General features: G+C 39.9%; 1 protein-coding gene across 6 annotated transcripts in view; it reads left to right on the top strand.

Annotated features, from left to right (window-relative positions):
* Positions 1–19,175, top strand: part of Hecw2 (HECT, C2 and WW domain containing E3 ubiquitin protein ligase 2) — a 407,742-nt gene that overhangs the window by 311,241 nt on the left and 77,326 nt on the right. For all 6 annotated transcript variants that reach the window (XM_021160080.3, XM_029476576.2, XM_085837264.1 and 3 more), the window contains 3 exons: positions 11,045–11,179; positions 14,671–14,773; positions 16,944–17,040. In XM_021160080.3, the coding sequence (XP_021015739.1) occupies positions 11,045–11,179; positions 14,671–14,773; positions 16,944–17,040 (335 nt within the window). The remainder of the gene's footprint in view (positions 1–11,044; positions 11,180–14,670; positions 14,774–16,943; positions 17,041–19,175) is intronic.

The following is a 19,175-nucleotide window of genomic DNA, read 5'->3' as shown; positions in this document are numbered from 1 at the left end:
TGCCATGATGCAGCTGAGTCTGAAAAGAGGCTCAGCAGCCATTTAGACTAAGACTCCATAATTAAGGCCAGGTGTTATGGCTCACACCTGTAATTCTTCCTGCTTGGCAGGATGGACAGGATTGGCATTAGTTAGAGGCCTGCCTGGGCTATGTGGTGAGTTCAAGACAAGCCTAGGATACATAGCAAGATCCCATCGCAAAGACAAGATGCCACATTTGATGAGTGACAGGCTTGGGTGTGCAGTGCTCTCTTCCCCTGAGTCTCACTGGTGAGCAGGTAGATGACTGTCTTCTTGAATTATTATGCTGATAGCAAGGACTTGCCAGTGGAGGTCCTCATCTGCCTATGATACAGTTATCAATGTGTCCTAGCTTCCCTATCAGATCCCCATTGAGGTCTCTTTTATTTATGTCTGGATCATTCTCTTTCTATCCCAGTGCACTTGGGGAGAAGCGTCTCAAAACAAACGAATGAATGAATGGATGGATGATGAATGAATGAAACATTGGTTTCCAGCAATCATCTTTACTTTGCATGAAGCAAGGAGCTCCCAGGCTCCCTCCCTCTGCCCACTCTTCTGCACTCTCACTAGATATAACTCTTTCCATTAGCCCCATCTTTTTCCCCTTTATTTTTTTATTTTATGTGTATAGTTACTTTGCCTACCCTTATTTCTGTGCCCATGTTCATGAAGTGCTTTTAAAGGCCAGAATGGCATCAAGTCTCCTGGGATTATAGTTACAGAGAGTTGTAAGTTTCCATGTTGGGTGTTGGGAATTGAACCAGGGTCCTCTGGAAGAGTACCCATTGAGCTTTCTCTCAGGCCCTTCTTCTGAGCTCTTTTAGTTAATTCATAGCTTGTCTTGGATTGCTTACATTATATACTTCTGATGTGCTTTAGGTATCTAATTTTGGAAAAGGTGTGTGTGTGTGTGTGTGTGTGTGTGTGTGTGTATAATTGGGACCATAGATCTGGTTTGCTATGGTAGTAATAAGGTGAAAACCATTTAAGTCACACAGATGAAGCGAATGGTATAGAACATTCACATAAGATTAAAAGGGCAGGAGAGATGTCTCAGTGGTTAAGAGCAATCCCAGAGGTCCCTGATTCAATTCTCAGCCCCCATACGGAAGCTTACAAAATCCATAATCCTAGTTCCAGAGGAATCTGACACTCTCTTCTTTTCTTCTCAGACATCAGACATGTGCATGGTACACATACATATATTCAGGCAAAACACTCATATATAAAGAGTAAAATAAACAAATCAATAGATGATTCTAAGGATTAATAATCAAAACTAAGACATGAACAGGACATTAAAGTAAGACATTAAATTTTGCAATGGATATAAAAAGAACATCCCCCTGGGTGGGTAGAGAAGTTGGAGCCCTCAAATACTGCTGGTAGAAATGTAGAATGATGCATCAACTTTGGAAACAGTTAGGAGTTTCCAAACAGATCAAGCGAATAACTGCCATTCTACATATATACCCAAGAGAAATGAAATCTCCACGTAAACATGAATTTGAACATACATAGCTGTATTGCTCATAAAAACCAGAAGTTAGAAATAAGCCAAATGTGTATTAATGAATAAATAAAATGTGGTAGGTTAATTTGCTGGAACATCACTTGATACTACAAAGGAATGAAATGGATAGCATGCCACAACACATATGAACTTTGAAAATGCTTGCTAAGGGAAAGAAAGTACTCAAAAGGTCACATATTGTGACATGCCTAGAACAGGCAACCACAGAAAGACAGAAAGTAGATTATTGGCTACATGGAGTGGTGGTAAGTAGTGCTAATGGGTATAGGGTTCTTTCTGGAGGAAAATTATGTTAAACTCAGATAATGGTCATGGCGACACATTCCTATGTCTATACTGAAAGAGTAAAACACACACATTAATGAATGAATTGCATGGTGTTTAAATTCAGCATCAATAAAACTGGTTTTACAATGAACAGACTCAATTAAAAGGCAGAAATTCCCATTTTAGCTTTTAGATTCTAATGATTTTGGCTCCCTTCATCTCTGAGGTTATGTTACATGGCTCTAAACTGATTTAATATCCAACATATAGTGATCATATATATAGCGATCTCGGCCTGGTTTAAGCACCTTAATAAACTACAGAGTGCGTGGTTTACATATGTACCATTCTGGAGGCTGGGCTGTTCAGGATCCCTTTACATGAGACTGGCAGACCACATGTGTGCAGCTGGGATGAAGGTGGGGGAGGGGCACTGAATTCTCATAAATGGCAAAAGTCATAAGGTAGCTTTCTGGGGGCTTCTTTGAACTGGTGCTGATCTCTTTCATTACGGTCCCATTCTCATGTCCTAATCACCTCCCAAAGACCCTGTTTCTAAAACTGTCACTTCTTGGAAGTACAGATGGTGTGTGGGAGGCACACATAAACTACTGTGTTAATGCTTCTCTTTCTTAATGTTATTTGGAGAAGTCTCTTGTTAAAATTCTATTACATTTGTTTTAGTCATGCCTTGTTGCTGTTTCATTAGTTACTTTAATTCTGTAACCTCAAAGCTGACAATTAATCCAGGTTTAGTCTTATAAACAATTGTCCAAGAATATGTGATCAACATCTGTATATATATGCTGAATTCAGGATCCAGGGTTTTGTTTTGTTGGTTTTTTTTTTCCTAACACAGATGTATCTATATTCTCCCCAGACCCCACATCCTGGGAAGTTTGAGATCTGTGTAGCAGTGCTGATGGTTAGATGGCACAGCTCACAGCCTGTTCAACATTAGACTTGTTAAGTTTCAGAAGATAAAATTATGTCTGTGTATTCATAAGCCTTTAGAAGTTATTTCCTTTGGGGGCACCAGTGATAGGATGTACACAGATATCTGCATGATGAACTGGTGGCTATTGCACGTGGATCTCAGAGCAGGATGGATGTTGCCACCCTGGTCCTGCTCCCCAACGAACCAGGTAGAGATCTGGACAGAGCAGGGATCTCAATACAATGTATGTAAACAGATCGGTACTTTTGGGATTTTATGGAAATGAAAATGTTTTACTCATGAATGAGTCCTTACTTGATCAGTGAGTGCTCAGTGAATCCCAAAGAGCATGGTAGACTTACCATCAGTGTCTTGTTCGTTTCTTCATAAGGACCTGCCATCTCCCTCTACCATGACGGCTCTTGTAATGCCCTTTCACAGTAGGGTCTGTTCTTGTTTTGTTTTGGGTTGTGTTTGCTGTTCTTGGCCACTGCAGCACAGTCTGGCCTGGAATGTTTGCTTCTCCCTGAAACCTCAAAGTTTTCCCCTTTTCTCTATCCTAGTGGCTTTCCTTGTAGAGTCTCTTTTCCTCCTAGGAATCAGTGCCTTCTTACTCTGGTACCTGTGTGTTCCCTATCAACCTTCGTTATTAAATCAGGTTTGAAAAACTATTCTTCAAATGCAAGTAGCTTTGAACTTAGGTCAGATGCATAGGATGGCACTGAATTGTGGCCTTCAGAATAAGGGATTCAGACATGCCTCCTCTAGGTACTGCCATTTAATCCTGATCCCCCTATTTCAGATGATTATGAATATGTGGCAGGTAGATGGCATGGTTCAGAAGTATGGGTGTCTTCTAGTGCCAAGCATGATGAATGAGTCCAATCCCCAGGATCCAGATGATGGAATGAAACGCCCAACTCCTACAAGTTATCCTATAACCTTCATATAAGTGCCTACCTACCTACCTACACACACACACACACCTAGATAAAATATAATAAAAATGTTTTAAAACTTTTATATCACAGCGCTGGTCGAAGTTCTGCAAGAGTTCAGTCTAGGGTATCCTGCTTCTGACATGGGATAGATTGAAATTTTCATAGTAAAGGGTATTTGAGCTAATTAAAATTAGTTATAAAGTGAGAAAATGGGAATAGGGAAGAAAAATCCAAAGAGAAAACACAAGACAGATGTGTCTGGTTCCAATAAAGAGATAATGGGTAGATTTTAACTTACTCGTGTCAGTGTTATGAAGTCAACGAGCCACTGCACAGGGCTAAGGCTAACACAGGGTGCTGCAAAATAACAGAAACGAGAAATGCATGCAGAGTTTCTTATTTCTCCTTTATGTAATGGGCTTAATACTTAGCAAAAACTTTTTTCTGCTTCCGTTTCAGATGTTGAATGCTTTGTACTCTCAAACACAATTAACTAACACACAATATTTCCCCCAAATTATTTCAACTGGGCCTAAATTGAAATGCTAAGTGCCAACCCAAATCTAGGTTGACTGAAACAGGCAGCAATGGGTGGCATTGGCAATTCTGGGGAGTGGGAGGGTGGGGAGTGGGGATAAGGGAGGGAGAGTAAAGTAGCTTACTTTTGGTAAATGTTCTATTTCTTTAACTCTCTGCTTTTCTAAGGCCAAAGGCCACTGGCTTTTGGTAATTAACTTCTACTGTTAGCAGCAGGAGATTAAGGTGGGAAAACAAGCTTGGGCTGAAATTAAGAGCACTGACTGCTCTTCCAGAGGTCCTGAGTTTAGTTACCAGCAACCATAAGGTGGCTCACAACCATCTGTAATGGGATCTGAAGACCTCTTCTGATGTGTCTAAAGACAGCTACAGTGTAGTCATATAAATAAAATGAATAATTTTTAAAAAATAATATAATAAAGGTGTAATTGCTAGGGCTCTTTTCTCTCTGGCTCAAGGATCACTCTTTATCCAGGAGAATGACTTGGGGTTGTTTTGGATGGGGCTAAGCCCCAAATACCACACTTTTTCTTTTCTCTCTTGCAATTTATACCTTCTTAGACAAAAGTTCTTTATAAAATTATCTTTTAGATAAAAAATTACACAGAAGGGGAGTTACAAAAGGATGTTGATAGTAAGTTCAAAGCAGTGTTTCATTCTATAAGCTTGTAAGTTCAAAGCAACAATTTCACATGGCCTTTCTTTATCATAGTGCCCACTTGTGGCTTCATCCTTGGACCTGACCTAGAATGAATGTTTTTTCCTTGAACACAAATTTGTTCCAGTGTAATTAGCCCGTGAAACATGAAGGTTTACAGAGCTCTACTTGTAGCTTTATTCTGTAGAGGGCTTAAGATTATTTGTAACAATTTAAGAATTCTATAAAATTGTTATCAGAAATTGTGAAATCATCAATTCATCTATACAGCATTACTGTATGAGGTATATACATGTTCATGTTTTTTCTGCCAGGAATCTGCCCAATAGGATGGGTTGATGCCCAGGAATCATTAGGCTATGTAATAGTGACAGAAAAAGGCTATCAGCAGCAAGAAGCAATCCTGGGATGAAATCTCTTGAGGACCCTGCATCTCAGAGCTCACCCATCACAGGCCATGCAAAACAGTGAGCCATCTCCAGAAAACTTGCTTGCATGCCTTAGCCTTTCCGAGATGGCTTCTGACAACCAGGGAACTTCAAAGTTAAACTTTGTGTTTTTAAAATAAAAACATAAAGCAATAATAATAATTTTTGCTAAAATTCTTTCCCATAGTTTGTTGTTTTGCCCTCCAGAAATCATATGCTGTATTATCTCCCTGCTGATCTGAAAACCATTTTTATGTCCAAACTTTGTCACTGTGGGAGCAGTGACTTTGGGAGTTTTAGTATGAGAATGATGTAAACACCCAACTGTGATGACCACCAGTTGTCTTTGAAGGAAAAATCTGAGAACAAAATAAACGTTTGCCTGGTGGAAGTTACTGAGGGCTGGAGATTCTTGTTTGACCAGAGGCAACCAAACTATAGAGTTGTGTCAGCCACTCCAGGGTTGGCCTTGGTTTCTATCTTACATCAAACCTGTGGTCATGATTTACTGGGTCAGGTTCTATTCAGCTCATCAGATAAACGACAATTTAGTATGTAGAACTCTCACTTGTATTCAAAGAAAACAAAACAACCCTTTTAGAATATAAGCTCTACTTTGCAAAATATATGGTGGTTGCTTTATTTTATTTTTATTTTGTTTCATTTATTTAACCAAACTTGTTGCTTTTGTGGCATATCTCTTTAGTTGTTTTTCCACAAATAACTTTGTGTAACTCAAGCTGTCCAGAAGGAGACGGAATAAATCTCTGAATGTATAGAGAGTTCACTGTTTTTAAGGACCCCTGGCCTACTTTTTGGGTGGCAAAAGATATCAAGTCAAAAAATGCACAAGGAGATAAGTATGATCAAAATGTATTAAATGCAGTTGTAAAACAGTTACAGTGACACTTGCTATTTTGTATAATTAATATAAGTTGTTATATTATATATTATATATTTTGAGTCATTTTGAGTGAGGGAAATGAACAGACTTGGATGTTATGGATGTTTCTGAGGAGAATCTAAGTTCTTCGAATCTGAAGGAATCATCTAAGCATGGAGAGATGAGCTTCCCTTTTCCTCTTTTTAAATTGTCCTCTTGATATGCATTGGGATTTTCAAAATATATTGTTTTCAGACTCTATAGCAACGCCTCTCTCTTCCATAGAAAATGTGTTGATTTGGATAATTCCATTTATAGTCTCAGGCGGTGTTGGTCTAGTAAATGAGAGAAAGCGAACAACAGGAGCTGGGGTTGTCTGTGGGCCCAGGGGTGGGCTCAGGGAGACGGCTCTGTTTTCTTCTCTCTCCATGGTTCTTTCATATGTTTTCCCTGGCTTGGCAGATATTAACTGGAAATAATTTCAAGCTTCTCTAGCTTCCATTTGTTGAGCCTGGGGTTAGTCTTTCTTCATAAATACTGATGGCTTTTTCTTTGCTTAGAATAACAGAAGTTTTGTTGTTTTGTTTTTTAAAGAAAACGAGAATTGTGTAAAGAGAGAAATGTATTTTGTTTGGCCTCGCTAAAATGCCGCTTGGCTGCAACCACCCCATATTTCTTGACTCTGACTGTGCCCTGAAGCTGTGAAAGGGGAGATGTTTTCAAATGAGATTTGAGTTTGGGTATCTGCATTTCTTGTAGTTTTTCTGCTGTTACTCTTCGTTGGCCCAGCACTGTGAAGCTTGAGCGGATTTCCTTAATGAAACTTAGCGGTAGGGAATGACGTTGTTTAAAAGGGGCTCTGTGAGCAGCTAATTTGAAAAGGACTTATTTCTTCAGATGATTGCTTTTTAAATGAAGTTTCAGACAGTTAGGTGTTAGATACTCAGAAGTAATTGCAGGCTATTCAAAAGTTGTGAGGTGAAAGTGACCCACATTTTTAAAAAGGGACCAGGTCAACTTCATCGCTCATCTGAACTAGTTAGCATTCCCTGTGGAAAGCGATCCAAGTGATGTGCGTCACCGACGGAGCTAGCCAGCCTCCGCGTTTCCCGCTGGAGCTCCATGCCTCCTCAGCGTCTGCTTCCTCATGGTGATGCTGCAAATGCAACCCAGACCCATATTTCACTTTAAAGTCACCTACATTTTTTTTAACAACTTGCTGGTGACCTGAGTCACCCCTTTTATAACCCTTTTTACAAATAAGCTAAAAAAGCAAAATAATAAGGAAACCAATCCAAGTTCACACAGAGGACCCTGAGCAGAGCTGGTGTGCTCCTGGGCGCTGTTTCCTGTTACTGCCCTAGATCTGTGGCATTGATAGAGACTCTCAAGACCTTACCTCTCAGGTACTAGAGACTGGAGGGACATGTGTACACACAATATACACTTTCCATCTGACTCTGACACAGAACCCCTTTCCTGCCTATGGCCATGCCTCCCGCAGTGAGAACTGGACAGGTCATGTGGACTGGGCCACTGAACCAGAAGCAAGTGTTTTCAGCTTGCAGCAGTGGAAAAGCCACTCCCTGTGAGTGGCCGTGATTCTCAGCCTCAGTTGAGGGCACACTTCAGCGCTTTTCTAAAACCAGACTGGAATGAGGTGTGAGAGAAACCAGAGGAAATAGCATAGAAGAGCTATGAAAAGGAGATGGTTCTCATTGGGTTATGAAGTCAGGTGAAAGGTGGAGTCGGGTCCTACCTTTGTTAAGTTCCCAACTGTATCACTGAAACCTACAACTGTGGCACAACTGTGTGAACAGTAACCAATAATCAGATGTCTTCACGTATCAAATAATGGAAACCCTCTGTGGAGATGGCGGCTCCAGCTTGGAGTTTAGAAAGGCATGTTTGCTCGACAGCGGAGCTTTCAGGGCGACCAGCTAGGACTGGCATGTCTACACTGTAACCAGGAAAACTTATACAGAGTTTATTTGGGAGGGTGTATTTATCCACACGACAAAGTTCAAAGGTGAGTGAGCTGAGTTTATTAGGAGGTTCCTGGGGTTGCAAGAGCCCCCTGGTTCTTTCTGTCTCCTGCTTATCCATTCCCATTGTCCTATAAGTATGTTGGCTGTTACAGTCTTACTTTAGAGAACAGGGGAGAGGGTGAGCAAGAGGACTCACCTGTGTCCCCGGGAAGGAGGCTCTGACAAGTGGTGTATTCCACTTAGTCTTGACCCTCAGATACAAGGAGACCGGGATAATTGCTTTCACTGATTCTCTATGGGTCCTTGTGGCTTCTTTGTCCAGCCTTGTGCATGGACCATAGCAAGAAACTTTGTAATGGTTAGAAAAAATGGCTTAAAATTGAAAACTATTATTCATGACAGTAACAGTAATACTTATTTGAAATGCTATAGAAATTGTGTTTTAAAATGTATATGAACTTTCTCATTAGTTTGTATAGGTGTGACATCATAATTTAATAGGAATGGTGTCACAATATAGGTATGATATCATAATTTAATAGAGAAGAAAATGGAGCCTTAAAATATTGGTGGCAGTTTTTCCAAAAGTACATTAGTATTGAATAGCAGGGAGTCCTTCTGGAGGTTCCCAAGCATTCAAGACAGATTAGAATATACTAAATGCAGGATTATTGAGAAGCTGCCCTCAGGCAAGTTCACTGGCCTCGAGGGAGGCCAGGGAAGTCACCATTGGGGTGGAGGTGGGGAGGAAGAAATGTTGTGTGCACAGAGAAAGAAAAGAAGGTGAAGGGAGAGGAGGAGGAGAGGAGAGAGAGAGGGAGAGAGAGAGAGAGAGAGAGAGAGAACATGGAAAATGTCTGAATTATATAGGGAAGAGACTCTGGGGGAGGGGCAGCCCAGCCCAGGGCTGGACCGTTCACAGTTGGGGCAGGGTATGCCAGGTAGGGACTTAGGGATGCTCGGGGAACCTAGAGGGCAGGTCTGCTTTGGTATGTAAGATATGTACCTCAGCACCTTGTCCTAGGGTCTGAGACAAAACATCTTGATTCCTTTTAATCTGGGAGTTTATTCGTATCTATAATTTGAATTTCAAAACTTCCTCTCTTGTTTACATTCTTAACTTCTCTAGTTTTTCATAGCTTATGTTCCATATAACCCTTTCATTTCTTTCTAATTTTTCTGCATCTTTAAATATTTTTGTGTTATTTTAATTCTTGGTTAGTTAGGTGGGAGCAAGCTGTCACCTTGTCCTCTTGTTGGGAATCTGTTTGGAGCCCTTAGGTATTTCCTCAGTCCCTCTCTTCTCTCCCTGGTCAGCCCTAAAAGCTGTTGAGGAGGATAGGGTGAGTAAGACAAGGTGCCTTCCCTCAAGACATTTACATAACTCTTTAGAGAATGGGTTTTAAACAAGCCTGTTAACATCAAATTAGGTTCTGACACTATATGCAAATCAGCACTGACCTACATGCAGACACCCATTTGTGCTTGTAATTATAAGTGCATCATGGTGCCTCTAATCGCCACCCATCTCTTGAGAGCATTCCTAAAGTGCTACATAATTAGGCAATACTATTTTAGCACTTTTTGAATTTTCCCTTAAGTAATACATTATAATATTATATACTATATATATGATTATATATTACATTTCCTTATATTATTATGTTTATAATAAAATCTTGCTGTTAATTTATACAAAAAAGAGACTTGATGATAATATCTGCTTTGTAAAGGCAGGGGTTAAACATGCTTGTTTGTAAGAATGATTGCTCCTTCATGATGTTAGAATAAGGTCAGGAATAGTGAACAGGTATATAAGACACCTAGATAAAGTGAAGGCTGGAATGAAATTTGAGGCCAGAGCTTGTCAATACAAGGCCATGAGGACTGCCACTCATGTGTTTTGCCTTGAGAGAAAGAATGCTTCATCTCTTAAGGTGGAGAAGGCCTACTCAGTCTTTGAACTTAGAAATCCCACAGTATGAGAGGGGACTGTAAACATTCTTCCTCGGTAGTTTTTCTGCTTTGTTTTATGATACTTTGATTTTCTTTTTTTAAGGAACCCTGAAAACTAGCCAACGTTTGGAATGACTTAGAGATAGTGGGTAGCCAATAGAAAGTTTGTTTCAGAGTAATGATGTCATCAAACTGCTGAGAAGAAACAGTCTTATAAAAGGCTTAAGGAATAAAAAATATTTAGAGTTACCAACGACTAGAAACTACCTTACTTAATAAAATGAGTGGTGCTCAGGGGACACTGGGAAAATGGAAGGGTCTAGAGGCTGACAGTGTTAGAAAAGAAGGAAGTGTGATGGTGACATTTCGGATGATTAGAAATTTCTAATAACCAGGTACGGGAGGAGCCCAGCCGCAGCAGTTAAAGGAGTCCAAATGCCCCCTTTGCTCATTGCTATGACTGTTGTTTTGTTTTGAAACAATACCTCCCTCCATATCTCAGGGTAGCCTCTACTTAGGATGTTTTTGCTCCCACAGTCAGAGTGCTGGATTGCAGGCATGTGCCGCCACACCCAGGTCCAAGCGTCCACCCTGTGGCATCCTTCTCGGACCACATCTAGATGACTATCTTTTAGAGCATTGTCTAAAACCGAGTATAATGTTCCTTCCTGCTTCCCTCATTTCAGATCCAGGCTAGGTGTGCCTTTCTCTATTCTACCTTTTCTTAATGGATATAAAAAATTATTCCAAGGATTGGAAATTATGGGAAAACCAAACCAAGATTATTACTCAGAAGTGGGTAATTTCCCGACTGTGCCGTATTCTTGGTTGGCTGCAACATGTGTATAGTGTGTGTTGACTACTCTGCTAATGCAGTGGATTGTGTCCTAGGCGTTTTTTGTCGACCACAACTCCCGGACCACCACGTTCATTGATCCTCGGCTCCCACTTCAGAGCAGTAGGCCCACAAGTGCATTGGTTCATCGACAACACCTGACGAGGCAACGCAGCCACAGCGCGGGTGAGGTGAGTCCTGGCCCTTTAGGGACTAAACAGTTGATGGATAGTAAATGGGATATGGTGCTTTGTGAAATGGGTTGCCTTTTTGTTGTTTCCTTATTTGGGGCATTTTGTTTTGCTTTTGTTTTTGTTTTGTTTGGTTTTTTTTGGTTTAATTTATTTGTAGTTTATCATTTAGATGCTTTAAAAGTTTTAGAATGTTGATGAAAATACCTCTTAGGCTCAATTTTAAATTTAATAGTTGGGGGTATATGATAAAAGGTTGAAGAACAAAGTGTCATATTTAACTCAGAGAGAATTGGTAATATGCAATATGCTTACAGGAGATAATAACCCAAGGATAGTCTCATAATAAAAAAACAAATGAGTTTTTAGTAGGCTAAAGTTTTGTCAGCTACAGAGAATAATTTCTTAAATCCGTGGGTGAATCTATAGAGTTGTGGGATCCTGCTGGGATCGTCTAAAATTAGAATGTATTTGGCAGAACTGATATATGCATGTGTTGATTGTCCAGAGAAGATGGGCTAAGTAGGACGGGACACCCCACTACAGGCTACTTTGGCAGTTTGCAGTTTGCAGTGGTTCATAGTAACCACACGAGGGCTCTCCAATACCCTAGCCCAAAACACACAAAAATCTCTTGTTTCCCTTTTCTTTGAACAACTTAAATACATAAAAGGACTTTTGTGGTTGAATTTTCTTCTCCTTAATATAAGTTTATGCCTTGTGAGCATACTGTGGCTTCTAAAAATTCCCTTAGACAAATGGAATTAAGAGTCTTTTCCTGCCTGACATTTCTAAATGCATATCATGTTTCCAATATCAAACTGTAGGTCACATATTCTGAAGGCTTTCTTATAAGAAAAAAATATGAATGCAATAAATAATTGGATTCAGTTCATCAAAATTCCGCTCATAGAATTTCCCACTAATGTTCATTCTGCTTTAATGCATTATGTTGTTCACTGTTTATAGAAGAATATACATGAGAAGCTCATATAAAAATGATGTATAAGTCTAATGCAGGGTGAGGTATGCACAAAAATATTTATGTTTTATGAGTAGCCAATAAATCTTTATCTTGCTGTCCTGTAAATCATTACTGGTGAACTGGAGTATACTAACAGCATTCATCTTATCAAATACAACTGAACTCTCGCCCTTGGACCTCGTGTGGATATGTAGTGTAATTAGGACACTGCCTGGCTTTATCACGTGGACAATGCACTTTAACTGCTTACTTTATGGTGACATCACAAGCTGAAGGTGGTTCTTCTGTTCAGTCAGGACAATGTTTCTGGGAAAACATATACAAGTTTAATAGCTAGACTTACACTTTTAGAACATCTGGCTCAGAACTTTGAGTTCTATGGTCTAGGGGTATCCAGATATGGAACAGGGCCTCCCACGAGTAAATTAGCAACTTAACGAAAATCTCTCTTCTATTGCTGGGAGCTGAACAGTGAACCAGAGTAACACAGCATGCAGCCACAGTACTCTCCAGCCGTTCTCAGAGAATCCCCTTTAGGGTACAGCACTTGAGAGTGCAGTGGACAGACATAGCTGGAAACATGACCTATATTTCTGGGAGGAATTGACCACTGTCTTGTGGTCTGGTTTTAAGAAGTGAGGTCTTTGAGAAGACCTGTGGCTGTTCTAGGAAATGTTGATACACAGGAAATCATATAGACTGGTGGATTGAGATATTAAAGTTCCCTGCCTGGGGTGTATAGAGAATGACTGGGTCTCCCCAGAGTGGCTGGCTGTTTTCCTCAGTAACTCATTAGAAGCAGGCTGAGAAGACTTCTGGTTATATAATGGATCTGTTACCATCCTAGCTTTGTTCAGGAATGTCTACAATTGGTAGACAAGTTGGTATCTCTGCTGTGGCAACAAATACCTGCTGTCACGTGGTTGGGAGTATAACAAATACAAATATTTAACACTTATTTCCCATGTTCTTAAAGTGGATAGCAAATTTAAAACTATATTTTAAAGGAATAAAAATAAGGGTAAAAATCTTTGATAAACTTTGAAAGGGCCAATGAGGATGCTGGGGCAGAGGAGGGTTGTATAAAATCCTGGCTACACATGTTGACAAACTGACTTTGACCCCTGGAACCCAGAAAAGAATAGAAGGAGAGAAGTCACTCCACAGATTTACCCTCTGACCTACAGATGCACACCATGGCACCCATAAACACCACCTACAATAATAATAAAAAAGAAACCCCTTTTTTAGTAGCTGAGACAGAAAGCTGTATTTTTATTCCTCATTTAGGTAGTGATGCAGACTCTCCTTCTATTGTTTTCATCTGTATTAGGGCATAGGAAACAAACAATAAACCTGTTAATAATAACAACTAGATCTGAAATCTATACCAAGCACCATGGGAAGTCAGAGGACAGAACTATACTTAACTTCAGCTTGAAGGAAAGGGAAGGTTTCATGGAGGAGGGAGCTGTTTGAACTATCCTTTGGATGAGAACATTCCAGAAGAATAAGCAATCTGGAGAGGACAGAAAGGCAGCTTCTACTGTGAAGAGCTTTAGAAAGTGCCTCAAAAAATGTAATATTGGTTATATTTTTAATTTGTTAATATATTGCTAATGCGATATAATGATATAGCTATAAATATTTCATCAGAAGGAGACAGAAGCTCCACTTGAGAAGTACCCATGTATAAATCCAATATCACCTCCTGCCCTCTTACTTTTCATGGCCATGATAGTTGTCTAAAGGGCTTCTGGAAAACAAAAGAAAATGCTAGAACAGACGCTAAAGCAATGTTAGAGTTTCCTGGAAAACCACAAATGGGTAGATACCTATTTGTAGGGGTTTCTAAGTCTATAATAGGTACAATAAATAATTCAGGCTGGGGTGACCTTTTTTAGGTCTTACACAACTGCTACTGTTAGCTGTCTGGTGTGGGAGGCTCAAACCAGAAAGAGCTGTTGCACCAGGCCCTCTAATGGGCATGTAAAATTGCTTCTGAGGAGATAATGTCCTAATACACAGCCCCACAGGAAGTTTACTGCAGCTCAGCACCTCTGCTGAGGCAGGGAATTCCCTCATCTGCCTAGCTAAATAAAGGAAGGAATATCCTGGCACAGCCCAGATACACATTGTATCACCCAGCTGTTCCCGTTGATTGAATTATGGCAGGTTAGGTTTCTGTCCGTGCAGAAGTTATTCCTGATGAACCAGTCTACTATTTTACTTCTGCAGCCTTGGTAATTACAAGCAGATTGAACCACCGAGCCACATATACTCACTGACCCAGCTTCTCTCAAGGACAGGACTGTGTCAACATCCCCCACCAGCACCAACCCTTAAGAACAGACCTTTCAAGGACCTGGTGTCAGCCCCACAGCTAGCACCTGTTCTTATCAGTTGGTCATTTTCTGTGATAAGTGTTTTGAACAACTCGGTTTGAGGTGCCAGTGCCAAGTCCTCTGGCTCGTGGTGCAGACATAACTGTTGCTTGTATTCCCAGGTAGGAGAAGACTCTCGGCATGCAGGACCACCAGTTCTTCCCAGGCCATCCAGTACATTCAATACGGTCAGTAGGCCACAGTACCAGGACATGGTTCCAGTGGGTATGTATGTAGCACTTCCTACAAATCTTTATCTGTATTGTCATATTATTTTATAGAATATATAACTGTGCTGATCTGTGCCTGCAGCCTGCCTTCCACTTTTTACCTTGTATCATAAAACCACTGTATTATCTTTAAGAAACATATAACAAAACCCTGTCCTTGAGTCCCAGAGAGCTTCTGCCTTATAAAATCCCATAGTCCTACTTAGCAAGTATTGGATTGTTAAAGGGAAAAAAAAATCTAATGAGATAATATGCAATCATTGTAAATTAAGCATTTGAACAAATATGTAATTAGAATACACTGCATCCTGAGATAGAATTTAAGTGGTATGTGAATCCATGGTAGCTTCATACACTAATCAAGCAAGACACATTCTTACAGGCTTTTATAACAAATAGAAGGCAACAACAATCTCCAGAATAGTAAGCTGAAATCAATAGTCATGAGCTTATAGGTCTGAAGACCATTCTGAACTGTCATTGAAATGATGACAGTAAGTATATTCATGGTCTCAACTAAGGCTTGCAGAATGGACACACTACTGAGAGACAGAGAGACTTCCTTTCCCATCTTAAATCAGAGCAGCTTTCTCTTTGATTTTACTTTAACATGCTCATTCAAAAACAAAGATACTTACCTGGTGGAGGAGATACCATGAGCAGGAAGATGGGCATTGTACTACAGATAAGCCTACCCTGTGGTTTCCCCAAATGTGGGAAACTTGACCACACAAATTTTGGTGCAGGGAAGAGGTGCAGGGAAGAGGGGGTGGAGGATGCAGGTAAGGTGGGGTGAGGTAGGAGGGTGTATTTGCAGTCTACCCTAGAAACAAACAACAAAATCCCTTTGTCATAAAGTCTAGTGTAATGCCCTTGACCTAAATAAGTTTCACAGCCACCAGATAAGAAATCTAGGGTTGATGTCTATCTGCATTTGATAATGTCATTATTAATATGTAATGTGTTAATAAATACCGCATGCATAGCCTTCAAGAACTATAGAAAATGTTGCTTAAGAAGTACCTCATCTCAAATCTTGGATGCAATATAAAAACAATTCTGTTACAAAAGTGTCTTCAGACACGCCTATCAGTAAATGTTCATGTAAGGAATCCCTGGAGTTGACATTGGAATTATATTTTGGCAAATAGCATTTGAAAACTTTTAAAATATATATGTATGGACAGCATGAAGTTTTGAATTACTGGGCCCTCTGCTGTTTGTGAATTCAGACACTCTAATCTTGTTCTCTGAATTATGTTTATCACCTATTTCTGATTATTAGTAATAGAAATAAGCAAAATAATCTTACAGATACAGATTCATTTCCTGACAGAGAGGTAATAATGGTACCCCTAATAAATATTAATGAACAATTTTGACATTACTATAGCCATGGTAAATAGGCTGTAGATTGTTTAAAAATATGTTTTGCCTATAGTTGATTTCTGTTGCAATTGTTCATACGATGGATTTGCAATGGAGCTGTTTGCAAGTGGTGTTTATTTCCACATAGAGTTATAGAATGGTTTATCATTATCACTGTGACTGTCACTGTTACTGGTGACTATTGTTTTGGGAGTTCTCTGGGTTATCTCTTTAGCTCTCTGGCTAGCTAATATTCACCCAGAAGATGGCTTGCCGTTTCTTATGGTTGTCATTTCTATGCAGTTGTCTGCTGTGGGAATTTTGTTGTTGGTGGTAGGTTTGGTTTGGTTTGGTTTGATTTGGTTTTTGAGACAGAGTCTTAACAATATAACGCAGGTTGGCCTCAAACTCAGTCTTCCTGCTGAATTCAGTCTCACACCTGCTGGGATTATAGACTTGTACCTGGCTTTAAGATTGACTTTGGTAAATTTAAAATTGTTGATTTTGTTGGTATACTAATCTTGTCATTTGAAAGTAAATATGGTTCATCAGAGGAGTTGATAATAGTACGTGTCATGGCTCTGATGTAACCCTGATAATCACATAACAGTGTAGATGAAGTGAAGCATAGGCAGCTGTGGGCACTATCAGTCACAGATCAGCTCCAACTGAAGATTGGAGTGCAGGGAGTATTAGCCAAAAACATACTTTTTAAAGTCTAAATTTAAATCATCATAGAAGTAGCAGTAGATTTTTTAAAAAATTAAATTACGGTTTCTTTTTACTTTTTTTTTCAGCCTACAATGACAAAATTGTTGCGTTTTTGCGTCAACCCAACATCCTTGAAATTCTGCAAGAGCGTCAACCTGATCTTGCCAGAAACCACTCACTCAGGTAAACAAGATTGGGGTTGCTCCAGGAGGCACTAGCGCCAACCATTAAGCTTCAGTGGCACCAGCAGTCATCCTGGGACTTGCTCTTACCTCCTGACATTGTTCACAAAGGTGGTGAGCGAATGTGTTCTGCCATCAACATCAGCTTAGTTAGCCCCAGTTTTCTCTACCAAGCACAAGAGTGGAGTAAGGTTGGCTAAAGAACCTAGAATTCCCCTCAGGATTCTTGGGATCAAATGTGCACAGCCAAGAATACATCAGGGCTTGCAAACAGTGACACTGACATTTTAAGTGTAGCTTGAATCAACGTGAGTAATCTTTTATTGAGTTGAGATTGATAAGGTCCTAGACTTGACATTCTATTTTTCCTTAATGAAAACATAGTAGGACCCAAGTCGAGAATCCTGTTCCCCCTGTGTGAGTCTTCCCTTCAATATGCCCTGCTTCTAGTTTCCCTGTGCATTCCTGAATATGTGTTCCTCTTCTGTCATGCTGTTGTTTTCTTGGCTTGTCAAAAAGGGTCTTCATTTTAGAACACCTTTTCTTAAACCTTTCAACCTCACAAACATGAGCACACTGAGACTGGAAACACTGTCCTGTATCTCAGTGTGCTGTGCATCACAGGTTGTAGAAAAGGGGAAATCTTATATAATCTGGTACTCACTTAATTTACACATCACTGTAATCGTGAGCTTTTTCATCTGTGCCCCAGTTCCTGAAATAACGACTCTGATACTTAATTATGTATGTATAAATGCCTAGGCCATAAACTTGGGCTTGTTCCCTGACTAACTCATAATTTAATTAACCCATTTATTCTTTTCTATAAGTACCACACGGCTGGTTAGCTCTTCTCAGTTTCACACTTATCTTCTCAGAGTTCAGAGCAAATCTCTCCCTGCACCACCCTCTCTCTGAGTCTCTCTCTCTCTCTCTCTCTCTCTCTCTCTCAGAACCCCAACCTCCTATTTCCTGCTTCAGCTCCTTCACCAATCAGTGTTTTATTGACAGGTGATGCTTCCATGCAGTACACAGAGATTGTCTCTATGCATTACCTTTAATGGTAGAAATGCATTTGCCAGTGATCCTAGTATATATCTGTGGTTCTTAAAGACTGATCCACTTATTTCTACCAACCTTGTTTTTACCCAAATGATGTAAAGTTTTATATAATACAAAATGCCAGAACTCAATCAAACACCTACCTGAACACCCACTCTCACTCCTCTTCCATCTTTGAAGTCATTCTCCTGACTTACTTCCCATGCCCTCTCCAGAAACATGGGTAAGCCCAAGTGTTTTCTTCGATTCTCTCCATGTAATTCTACAGCACAGACCTGTGTAATAGCCTGGCAGGACGCTAATTTGATGATTAATTGTGTGATGTATGAAACTGGTCTTTGTACTCTTGACTATGTGACTTTCTTGCTCCAATTTGATTTCTCAAGTTCATATTTTCCAATTAAATTCTTAGATCCTTTCCACTAGATCACATTCAGCCCTCCTGTCCCTTGAGGTCTGTTCCTCTCTGCTCAGATCTAAAAGCCCTCTCTATGCAGTGAGTAAAATGCCAGTATTACTATGCTATCCTTACCTTTCAAAAATATTTTTGAAGAATATAAAGTAGACAACATTTTAAGTATGGCCTGTAAATGAAACAGGTTAGAATCCTGGTTTCCCCAAGCTAACTCCACCATGAGCTTTATGTACTTTATAGTGCTTTCTATACGTGAGCATGCTGTTCCTGATCACCAACAATTATAAAAATTATGCAAGTATGGATTTTGAACTTTTCTTTCTTAGGGCATCCCCTCAGCAGTCCACAGTCTTATAGAGAGTAATAAAATTACAGAAGTGAGTTCAACCTTCTAACTAAAGATTATAGAGATTCTGGACCTCAATGCAAAACTAATTCCTCCTCTCTTGTTAATCGGTGTGAAGAAAACTCTAGTTTCTCTCTCATACTTTTACTTCCTCCAGACACACACACACAAGGGGGGGGGAAGAAAGGGGAGAGGGAAAGGGAGAGAGAGAGAGAGAGAGAAAGGTAGAGAGAAGAAAGTCTTCTGAATGCATCTCATTCCCACAGAACAGACTAAGAAAGTAAATACTTAAGGAGTTTTGTGCTTTCCCTCT

This window comes from Mus caroli, unplaced genomic scaffold (assembly GCF_978045245.1).
Source record: "Mus caroli unplaced genomic scaffold, Mus_caroli_1 scaffold_1, whole genome shotgun sequence".
Taxonomy (NCBI): Eukaryota; Metazoa; Chordata; class Mammalia; order Rodentia; family Muridae; genus Mus; species Mus caroli.
The sequence above is the reverse complement of the archived record's forward strand: the minus strand, read 5'-3'. Positions and strand labels throughout refer to the sequence as shown.